The following is a 12,014-nucleotide window of genomic DNA, read 5'->3' as shown; positions in this document are numbered from 1 at the left end:
TTGGGTTATGAATAGAATTGCCCATGCATGTATTCAAGATATTCTTCAATGAAACATACTGTTCATACCTTGTTCATTGGAGAATGTCAGGTTTTTTTTAAAGTACTGAATTAACTGTACAGATATGAATATATTTACTATGTGAAAGTCTTAATGGTTCACAATGTTATTTTATGTTTTGTATTTTCTTGCCAGATATTTGGACGCAGTGTTTCAATTGCTGCCACACGAAGTCGCTGGTTTGACATTCCTCTAACGCGTGAAGAATCCTTACAGGCAGACAAACGTATTGTTATCAGTTTTGGACCTTCAGCCGACCCATCTAATGTTGCTATGGTTGACTTCGTAAAAATGTAAGTACAGTAATAGTGGTAATGCACAATTGCATTATTTTACTGTTATAAAATGCAGTACTGTACACTATTGCTATTCCTCTCATTTTGGACATTGTTCCTCATTGCTAATGTCATTCACATGTGACTTGTTCTAGTTATGGGAAAACTAAGGAAGACTTTGGTTGGCCTGAAGAACCAGAGGACTTTTCGGCTACCGTAACTGGTGCTGCAACGAGCGGATCAGCTGGGAGTGGCACAGAGTCGGCGACAACAGGAGGAACATCATCGATGCCCTTGCCACTCACTGCAGTTGATCGCCTTGTGTCTGCTGCCCTGGAAACTCTTGATGGCTGCTTTGTTGCCACACCAGCAGAGAAGATTGTGGCCAGAGCTGGAGCTTTAGACTTGGCCACTATGTTACTCAATCTTCCACTGCCTCCTACAGTGCAAGTGAGTAAATGGCTATTTTTTTTTTGTTACAGTAGATTGAATAATGTGCCAGTTATCATTTCATGATGCTTAAATTGAATGAATATTTTTTCATGCTTACCTTGAGATTGTTCTTGGAGCTACTGCTTTTATCTATGACCTGGCCTCCTGGTAGATTAAAGTTAAATTGGGCCACATCCAATTGGACCAGAGTTTGATTCTTGGGCAGGTTGAGATGTTTGGCACATTTACTTGCATCTGATGCCTATGTTCACCCTGCAGCAAGTAGGTATCCAGAAGCTACCCAGTTACCCAATTTTACACAATGACGATTACTGCAATCCCAAAGTAACATTTGTGATAAACACATTCACATGGTAAGTGACCATGAAACAATAGGAGTGGTGTCATGCATCAAGGTAAACTCTAATTCATCCACCATAGAGCTATTATAACCATATTAGCATCATGTTTGTAAAATAATTGACAATAGTTGAAATACACACATGACGATGACTGCATTCTTCAATATATGGCAATGCATGCTCTTGGTTAAAGACTTCAAACTATTCTTTCTGAAGGGACTGTTCTAAATTTCTCATATTTACAAAAATTTCCCAGGAGAGAAGTATAGAAGAATGTGTTAAATATATTCCTGGTAATGTAAATGTGTAATAAAAGTGAGCTATGTATTAAAGGTTAAGGGACTTCTGAGTAATGTCATTTCCAACAAATATAAGAGGGAGTGTAACCTGACCCCCTAACACTCGAGAGAAACTTGACATGTTCAGTCAAACTGATGAGCTAGATTTTTGGTGCCAATGCCAGATTGTGATGCATGAACCATGAGGCATGGTTAGAGGCTGGGTCAGAGGTACAGTAATCCTTTGAAACACTTCAAGGTGGGTAAAATAGATATACAGTACAGTACTGAACTGTATAGGGTATCTCCAAACTTTTCACCCCATTATAAACTTAATAAATTCATTGTTCTGGTTTACTGATGTATTGCCTCAGCTATGGTAGTCTACTTTATTAAACAAAAATATCTACAGTTATCAATTACTGCAAACTTTTGAGATAGCTCCTATAATAAATTAACGGCTCATAATTGGGTGAATTATTGGTAGAAGTCCTATAGTTTACAGTTTGAGTATAATATGGATTTCTTCCATAATTGTGCTTTTAAGCATGACTTGGCATCACTTTTAGATTTGTTTTCCTGAACCATTGAAGACATAATGTATGTGTGATTTAGTATTTATGAAGAACTTGTTACTTAGTCTGAAGATCTCTTTAAATTCCATAGAATGCAATACTTTCAAGAGAAATGTTCTGTGATGCTTAGTTAAAGTTCACATCTTGGGCACTATATTTTTGTGCACTCTTGGTTAAGCATTACTGTAAACACATTACCAGTATCACACACGTAGTTCAACTGTAATATCCTGTTTCACAGCGGGCAAAACTTATTTTAATTGGAATTTATAGCAAGGTAGAGGCTGATGTTCATGAAATAAAACGTAAGTTATAATAAAGTGCTTGCCATGCAGTACAGCGCAAAATGTTAAATGCATTTGCTTTGCTGTTCTCTGCATGCTGTGTTCTGCCAAAGATGTTTTAAGTGTTTGGTCTTGTCAGTTTGTTCATTTTCACTCCAGTAACAAGAAGTGTTGGTGACTTAATAATTTTTCTATACAAGTTTTGAACAGTTTAAAATAGTTTGATGAAACTTAATACATGTTTATATCTGGTGAGTGTTTGTGGTGAAGAATGGGTAGATAATATTTCAATGAACAATATAGTAGAGGTCAAGAAGTACCTATAGGCACTAGGATACCATAGCATTCCCTAAGAACACATTTACAGTATAATTTTCCTTACAATATTCATCCTAAGTAAAGTCATACTCTGTACAGATATGATGACTAATTCAACATTTTTTTAAATAGTTTTGTGAATGTCACAACATTATATAGTTTGTTGCTTTGGATTACAGTACTTTATATGTATTACACATTTGTTTGCATGCTCACGCTAGTTCTAACTTGCGCACCTTTTATAATTATCTTTAATGTAAAGTCAAATACTTTTTTATCTGCTGTGCTTGAAATCTGAAGCTTTGCATTATTATTATGCCAGATTCAGCAGGTTAATCTCCGCTGCTCATGCTGTTTTGATGGAGCTTCACATAATGCTTGACTTATCCAGGATTACAGTATTTTGTTGAAAATAACCAACATTTGTGCTTTTTAACATGCAGAAAGAGAACATTTCCATAAGTAGCTTGTGTTATATACAGGTGGCCCACGATTTACATGTAGTATTGAATTACTTCTACTCAGAGTTAAGTGTAAGCTGTTTTATACTGTGTTTTGAAGTGTGTAAGTGAACTTTGGATAATTTGCATTATTCCTTGAGGTTCTAACATGTTTTTGGGAATAAAGTTTGGCTTCTACCCACTTCATATTCTTAATTACAAATGTCTTGGGTTATATATTTGCAGTAATGTAACCCAGGGAAATCGATGGCTACCTGTAAACAGTTTGGCACAATATACTGAAAGTTGTATATCGTGCTACTGTTTAAATTATTTGTTGTGTAATGGATAGCGGATAAATATTGTTTGACTGGATACAAGAAATTAAAAAAGGTCAAATTATAGCTTTCCTTTCAGCACCATACTCGGACCCTGCTGGCATCGCTTCATCAAAGTCGTATGGCATACCACAATCACAAAGATGGTGCACAGCTTGCCAGTGTGGTGGAATCGCTGAATAACCTTCGTCGTGTGACTGAACCCCAACAACTAGACTGTGAAGCTTACCATCGCCTTGTTGTCACTGCAAGAAATGTGGCTGTGGCTAGACCACATAATCTTGTCAAGTATGTATTTATTATTACACTGTCGTCTCTCTTTCGTTTTAATGGACAGTGTGTTTACCTATCGGTGACTACAGGGGGAGCAAGATGGCTTTTTATGCCCCACCTAGAGTCCTATACCTGCCATGATAATTACTTGTATCAGTGTTCTAATTTTTTCTTGGTGGTGGATGGAAGCATCTTGCCTCCTTTCAATTTAAATTTAAAGAGGTTGCCATTGTCTACCAAAAACTTTCTCCTTTGTATCTTGTGTATTGCATTCATATTGTTTTTTCTTGTCCTCGTGGTTGTGAGGTGGAGTGTATGTATGTGAGAAAGTTTGTTAATTATATATATATGAAAGGAGTATAAGGAATATCTGACAAGACTGCTAAGCAGGTGTAACATTTCATGAACTGGTAAAGAGCGGTGGATTTGGTGGATCCAGTAAATAAAGCCCTCTTAGAGAAGGTGTTGGAATACCTTGCTCCCTGTGTATAAGCTGCGTAATACACACACTTATATGGCAATGGTATAATGCCTCCCTCTGTGGGTATAAGCCATTGACCCTAATATGGCAATGGTAGGATCGAAAGTATTGTCCTGTGGCACAGTGGTCACAGCAGCCGGGTCACAGTCTAAAGATACTACATTCAATTCCAGTGGGAAAATAGTGCTTGGGCAAAATTTCCCTAAATATGTACCTGGGAGTTAGAAAACTGTTGTGGGTTATATCCTGGGAAAGGTCAGCAATTGTCATGTTGGGACAATTCTTCCTTTGCCTTGCTTTGGATATGATTTGAGACTCTGCCATCTTCTTAACTTCATAAAGTGTACACACTTATGCTTACTAAAACATTCTATCTAGTTCAATAAAAATGTGGCTCATTGTGAAATTGGATATTCCTAAAGTTCAGAATGGGATTGTATTTTCTGATCTACTTTTCCCTATCCCAAACATCATTGCTTAATATTTTTTGTTTGTAATTGGTTATTTCTGGGATATTTTTGAGATGACCATAAGCCTTTGATTGGCCGACAAGGTGCTACTGGTTTGTCTTAGGTGGTGGGTGATGTGCATATTGGCTTCAATAAGATTGTTTTCCTATGTTTTTAACAACCTTCTCTACACTGTTAAATCTTGGTGAGAAATCATATTTGTGTGTGTGTGTAACTCGACACTGTTAGATAATGTTCCAGTGGTTTGTTTGGCAATTCTCCACAGTGCAGACTTTTCTCCTCTTCTGGAACTTGACTGCCCAATTTCCATGCAATACAAATGGGTAGTCGAGCCTGATACAGGTGTAAGGAACCACTTGGCTCCTAATGTTTGTGGCATTTTATAGTTCCTTTCCTGTATTACCAGTTCAGCATCATCCTTCATGTACTTGAATTTACCTAAGGGGTACTATCTCCATTGTGGCCTTGACTGACAGTGGAAACCAGCAGCTTGTCACCTTCCAACCTCCCCTCCTCATTGTTCCTGAGAATTTTTCTATCCCATTTTAAGCCGAAGTTATGTACAGTATTGCGTACATTTATGCAATATTGGTGGGTAGGTGGGTCTATGGGCTTAAACTATGGGTGAAAAAGTATCTCCTGTTTTCTGTACAAAAATTGGAATAGTAGTGTTGTATATAACTTGATGTCTTGGGAATATTGAGTTTTATTATTTACTACTTTTACCACTTTCTGTATTTTGCAATGCAGGTACACAGAGAAAGTGTCATCAGCAGACCTAACTTTAATTCAGTTAGAAGACGACAGTAAGAAGCTTGAGGCTCCATCGTCATCACCCAGTCAGAAGGTAGAGGGAGATGCCTCACTCTCAAAGAAGAGTGATGGAGACTCTACTCTTAGCAAGGCTTCCGACACGACTTCTGACTCGGAGGCAACGCTCGAAGGTGGTGACAGCAACGGCAATGATATTAGCAGTGATGACACACACTTCTTGGCTCAGCTGATGAATGTGTTTTGGGCTCTCCATAGTGCCAAACCTACCAACCTTTTCCTCACTCCTATGTGCCAACCTGGTGAGAACTAAGCCTGGTGTATATACCTAAATACTTATGCTGCATGTGTCAGTATTGTGTATGTGTGAGTATTAAAAGTAAAAAGGCACCCATGAGACAAATTAGCATTAGGAAGTAGATAGTAAGAGATCGAATGCAAATAGAGGGAAGGGACATTTAGTGTGATGTAACTAGATAGGGAATCGGAGAAGGGCGAGTAACAAGAGGAAGATTAGGAGATAGTGGTAAGGAAAGAGGAAGGACTTGCTTAGCCCCTTAACAAAAGGGCTAAGGAAGAGAGGGGTAGAGCAGAGAAGAATGTATGACATATAAACCACACTAGAGGACAAAAATGGTGATTGTCATGTGACAGTTGGAGTTTTGGGGATGGGTCGTGTCTTCCTATGAGCTGTGTTGTGAATATTGATGTACTAGATTATTTTGTCTTAGTGTGATGGTCCAGTTGTCTAGGGTGGAGAGCATCTTAGGACTTCTAGAACCTAGTTCAGACGAGATGGTATGATGTAAACTCACCTTCACCGTCAGTGACACCAAAGTTCACATTTGAGAAAATGCAAGAATTTAAGTCTTAGAGTTTAGTGAAGTTAAAGTAATTCTTGGGTTATGATTTTGATCAAATTTTAGCAACATGTGGGAGCGGTATATTAGTCATTACTTTGAACCACTCTTTATCATCCTCAATGTCTGTAGGTGTAGTGTTTGAAGTTTCTGCTAAATAGCTTTGCTATTATTATTTTTTCATGCCTTTATTAAGTCTTGACTAGTATTTTTCTATTTATATTAAAAAGTCCATTATTAAAAACATTTTTATAATTTTCATTAAATATTTAATTTCAGGTTTGACTCACGTTGAAGCTACAGTACAAGCAGTAGTGGAAATCATCCATGCCTACACAGTGTGCTCGTTGTCAGCAGTACCTCTTGCTGTACGACTCTACACAGAGTTGCTGCTATGTGCGGACACCTCTGTCAGTTTTGGTGCAAAACAAGCTTTGATCAGAGTTTTACGACCTCGTCATAAGAGACGCAAAGTTTTCATTCCCAGTCCACCCAGGTGCTCTACGCCAGGTCAGTTATACATGGGGAAAATGTGCATTTTGAGTGGTTAATGAAGTGCACCAATTATTACTTTTAGAAACTTCAAGCCAAAAATTGTGGTCTTTAGTTAAATAATTTTCATGCATTTTTATCTTGAAAATATTTGTTGTACCAGAGTTCTAAATAAGTATTTTGGTGAATTATATTCACAATTTAAAAACTGATCAATACATAGAGGCACACCACATTCATAACACTTTAATGCTTTACTATAATTTTTTTTTATGCTTCATTGTTTTCTCAATAAAACACTAAGCCATCAGGCTTGATGGCACCATGTGTATTCATCACAAGCTCCCTCTGCCACCACTGCTCCCTCTGCCACCATCAATAACAATTATGTTGGCACTTTGTTCTACAAATTTATAAATTGTAGCACAACTCTCTTTACCATAAGAAGGTTCTACCTACATCAATTTGTACAACCAAGCAACATATTAACACACTTGCTGCTAATTTGACTCCCCTTCCCCCAAGTCACTGGCACTAAGGTCACTGCATAGTCTGCAATTTTACTTGGCATTAGTAGTGTGCCGGAAAGATTTATTTAATGAGGATTAGTTAGGACACTATTGATTCAGGCTTTAATTTCCAGTGTACTGTATATGGCTGGGCAAAGTAGTCTCCAGATAGTAAGAGAGCTGCAAGAATTTGTGATAGCAGTGCAAGAGGTTAAAATACACAATAAACCTTTGCCATCTCATGCTAGCAGATTGCATCTTGTACTTTATTTTAATGGTAAAAGGCAGTCTAATGCACAAGGGAATAAAGACCCCTTGGGAGGCATAGCCGACAACACTGCTGTGTTCAAGAGTTTTTTTTTTTTTTTTTTGTAAGTACAGTAATACTGTCGTCGCTAAATAATAGCAATTGCATATACTGTATATATATTGTAATTTTTAAGCAATGTTGTGGTCACAAGCTAAATGCAGTGCTGATAGCTCGTGCTGCATGCGCCAGCCTTGGTTGCTCATTCAGTACCGAGACCTTCACACCTGAAAATAATACCCACAATTTAAAAAAAAAATAAAAAAATAAAGGGGGGGGGGGCCATCTGTTTACTGTAGCCCTGAGGAAGGCAGTGTGAACACCTTTCACCTGCAGGACTTTAAAATTTTATGCAGTACTCTAAAATATGTGAACATATGTGCCCTCCAGTCAGTTAGGTCAAAAATCATATGTATTGGATTTGTACGCTGCAAGGGTTAATGTGATGCATCAATGAGAAAATCAGTTTGATCCATGAGGAGCATTGGGGGAATGAATTGCTATACCACACCAGAATGCATGTGGGTAATGTGTAAACCCTTGATTTGGTGTCGGCACGATGTTTCGGGACCCCTTGTGGATTTGGTTGAATCCCAGGTTAAATTACTGACTAACATATTGTGGTCCACTTATTTAAGGCATGTGCTCAAGAGTTCCCATGTTCGAATCATCCTCATGGCTCCAACTGGTTTTTGTGGATGATCTAATGTTGTGAGATTTATTCGTCTCAAATTAAATTCTCTCTCTCTCTCTCTCTCCTTATTTATTCCTCTCCCCCCTTCCGTCACATTACAGACTGTACATGCCCGTACCACCTTTTGGGTGGTTTAATCTTCAATCGATCCCCTTCCATGCCTTTGTTTTGCATAATAATTTTATTACAAAGGACTTTAAAGTTAAGAGAGAGAATTTATAGGAAATGATCAATACTTCCATGGAGCTGCTTTTTAGTCATTGATTCACATTATAAAGTGCATGTTAAATGACTAAACATACTGATATTTGTTTACAGGTGTGGGTGTGGATGACTCTGAGAAACCAACAGTGACCCCTCAGGAAACTGGAGGAGCGGCTCTGGTTGAGCCTCCATTTGAAGGAGCTGAAGCTGCTGATCCTATTGTTGAAGCAGGTCAGTAAATAACTTGGTATGGTATTATAGCAGGTCAGTAAATAAAGGGCTGTACAGTAGGAGACTGGCCCAGAGGGAAAGGATCCCTGTGAATTAAATAGTGGTGGGTAACTATCCCAGCAGTGTCTAGAGCAATAGGAATATGCATATTGAACATAAGGAAAGTGTATTAGAAGAGTAGAGTTTACCCATAGCTCAATTGTAACACCAAGAGACTAGGACCAGGAAGTTATCGAGATGATTTAGGTGGAGGAAAGAAAGTACTAATTCACACATAAATGGAATTTCCCAGTACCAGGGTTAGAAGGCCTATCAGGCTTATTAAAGTTCCCTTAGGCTAATGACTGACGTCCCAGAAATGCAACTCTCAACAGTTGCCCAATTCTTGGGTATCTATTTACTGCTGTACCTATCGGGCCCGACAACTGAGTGGACAGCGCTTCGGATTCGTAGTCCTGAGGTTCCGGGTTCGATCCCTGGTGAAGGCGGAAACAAAATGGGCAGAGTTTCTCTCACTCAGATGCTCCCGTTCACCTAGCAGTAAATAGGTACCTGGGAGTTACAGCTGCTTTGGGCTGCTTCCTGGGAGGTCTGTAACAAAAAGGAGGCTTGGTCGAGGACTGGGCCGCAGAGATGCTAAGCCCCGAAATCATCTCAAGATAACCTCAAGATAGCAGAGGCCTCCTAGGGAATAAAGCATGGCCAAACACCTGCTCTGCATGGGAATCAAACCCTTGACGTTGTGGTTGTGAACCAAGGTAGGAAGATCATTTAGTATTGGGTTTGAAGCAGCTTGAAAATGGCAAGACCCACAAAACATAAGGACTAATTAGCTGAGGCTATTACTGTCACGTTGAAGAAAATTACAGTAAAATATAAAGCGATCAGACTACAGAAGGTGATGGAAGGTAACAAGGTTTGTAAAGTTGTTAACAAAGTTTCAGGTTAATATAAAACCAAATTTGAGATTAGATATGGGTGATGAATGATGGCTAGAAGGAACTGGAGGGGTCAAAGGTTGCAGGTGAGAGGCAAAGTGGACCTGAGAGTTCAACAAAAGGGTTATGACTGACAAAAGTATGTAGAGCAATTTGACTGCCATAGGAAGTTAAGTGCCCTTCTTGAGAAAAAGTGGATTTGGTGGTTACGAAGTGAATTTTTACCCTCATTTTAATATAAATAATTATAACAGTCTTACACTTTACATTGTTAGTAATTATATGTGTATATTTTGGTAGGTGGTGGTGGAGATAGTCTGGATGCCCTGGGAGTGTTGGGTGGTGGTGGGAGTGGGAGCCTGGCACTGAGAGGAGCTCTGATGGGAGGCATGCTTGACCTTCCTGCTGACGACGACGATGCCATGATGGAGCTGGCAATTGCACTTTCCCTGCACGAAGAACAAGGTCAAGCACCTGCCGATTTGGGAAATCTTCCCCCTGGGTTACAAGGTTTGGTAGGCGGGTTGCCCGGCCTACATCGTCTGCAAGGACTCAGTGGTCAGGTGCTGCACAGCCTTCAGGTGTTAGCTGCAGGAGGCATGCCTGGAGGCAATGCTCAGGCCAATGCACAAGAGGTACAACAGGTTAGATACTCAACATTTTGTGCCTGTACAAAAAGTTACATGTAAACTTTAGCTTAAAGATAAAACTCTCAGTTCTATCCGAAGTAAAAATCTATTTTAGTTAATAATAAGTTATACAAGGCATTCTGTGTTGAAACTGATGAAATGCATACATTACACTTTAAATCTGGCATGACGAATGTATTCAAATTTTTTTTCATAAACTTAAATATTTGTACTGCTTCTCAGTGCTCATCAGTGAAGTGAATAATGCAAATATTATCAATAGCTCTATTCTTTGATAATTTAGCTATATGCTCCTTAGATAAAAATCAAACTACCATCACTACTCTCAAATGAAATCAGAAATCAACATTAAAGAATGAGTAATAAATACAGTACAGGCATTTTATGAAGCAAGAAATTACTGTATGAAGCAACTTCTTGCTTCAGAAAATATAGCTTAAAGATATAATCTTCATTAACACAAGGTAAAAGATATACCCCTACAGTTGTTTCAAACAATTTTATCACTTGAAAACGGTTGAATATCTAGACCCTGCCTGTTGTTCACATATCTTCTTGATACCACAACTTCAAGAGCTTGAAGAAAAATTTGCCAAATCCTTGAAAATCGTTAAGGCCATTTGCATCCATTCTTGGGAAGTATATAACCATACATTAAAATGTTATGACCATCTGTGTAGATAGTGACATTGAGAATTGATGGAAGTCATTGTCACATGTTAATGTTTGACTTCTGCTAGATGGAACTTGACCTCCCTTGGAGTGAGAGGCACTAAATACAAGAGCAATATGCATTATATGAATGGTGAATCGGGGCTTGGCAGGTCTAATTTTTTCAGTGCTCTTTGACTTGTGTGAATAACTGTCATATATAAGTAATAATTTGAAATTTAAAGGAAATAAAAAATTTCGATTTTTAATTAACTTTTCATTGTACTGTAATGAGGTGCATTATGATAAACTTAGGATGGGAGTGATGAGCCTGAAGGTGTTGATGCTGAAGGTGGCGATGGTCAAGAGAACGGTCACTATTCTGACACAACTGCATCTGCCAATGGCTCTGATGATGACGATGGTGATGGTTCAACAGCTGCCACTGATGGTTCCAATTTAAGGGCCTCAGCCTGCAGAACATGTAAGCAAAACATTAAAATGGTTTTCTTTCAGTACCATAAATTCCTTCTTATCTCCAGTCATCTTTTTCCCCATTTTATTGTCTTACTCCTACTGGGGTTGAGCTTAAGTCAGTTGTCTGCTTTGTCCTGGAGTATGACACTTAACTCGACAGTTCACCTAAGTTTTACTTTCCTCATTAGCTCTGTTACTTGCAACCATGTACCTATATCAGCTTCTTTCTCAGGCTGTACACCCATATTAGATGCAGCAACAGGCCTTGTGCCATTACTCCAGTAGGTGTTTTATTATACTGGTCTGTGTTTACTACACCAGCCTTTGGTCAGTGCACCAGTTTGTGATGCACTCTGAGGCCTGTTTCATTACACCACCCTGTACACCTTAACCCTTGTGTTGCTAAAGGCTAATTAGCCTTTGTCACCCACAGGCACATAACAAAAAAAAAATCCTAACTTAATTTGTGTTCCTTGACCATGAAAAAAAACTGTTTAATGAAACGCCATTTTCTAGGTGAGACCCAAAGGCTTCCCAGAGCTTTACTGGGCTGATGTGTATATATTAGACTGTGGCAACAGTCAATCAAAGGAGTTCTTGGCCTACCGGGCACCAGAGCCAGAACCTAGCTCCCTCAAGAGAGG

General features: G+C 38.8%; 1 protein-coding gene across 1 annotated transcript in view; it reads left to right on the top strand.

Annotated features, from left to right (window-relative positions):
• LOC123764715 (E3 ubiquitin-protein ligase-like protein poe) overlaps nucleotides 1-12,014 on the top strand; it is a 134,778-nt gene that overhangs the window by 68,104 nt on the left and 54,660 nt on the right. The window contains 9 exon segments of the mRNA XM_045752768.2: nucleotides 196-353; nucleotides 491-785; nucleotides 3,442-3,650; nucleotides 5,337-5,659; nucleotides 6,497-6,727; nucleotides 8,538-8,654; nucleotides 9,893-10,236; nucleotides 11,209-11,364; nucleotides 11,366-11,377. Of these exon segments, the coding sequence (XP_045608724.1) occupies nucleotides 196-353; nucleotides 491-785; nucleotides 3,442-3,650; nucleotides 5,337-5,659; nucleotides 6,497-6,727; nucleotides 8,538-8,654; nucleotides 9,893-10,236; nucleotides 11,209-11,364; nucleotides 11,366-11,377 (1,845 nt within the window).

The sequence above is a fragment of the Procambarus clarkii genome, chromosome 48 (assembly GCF_040958095.1).
Source record: "Procambarus clarkii isolate CNS0578487 chromosome 48, FALCON_Pclarkii_2.0, whole genome shotgun sequence".
In the NCBI taxonomy this organism is placed as follows: domain Eukaryota; kingdom Metazoa; phylum Arthropoda; class Malacostraca; order Decapoda; family Cambaridae; genus Procambarus; species Procambarus clarkii.
This window is presented reverse-complemented; position numbering and strand designations above follow the sequence as displayed.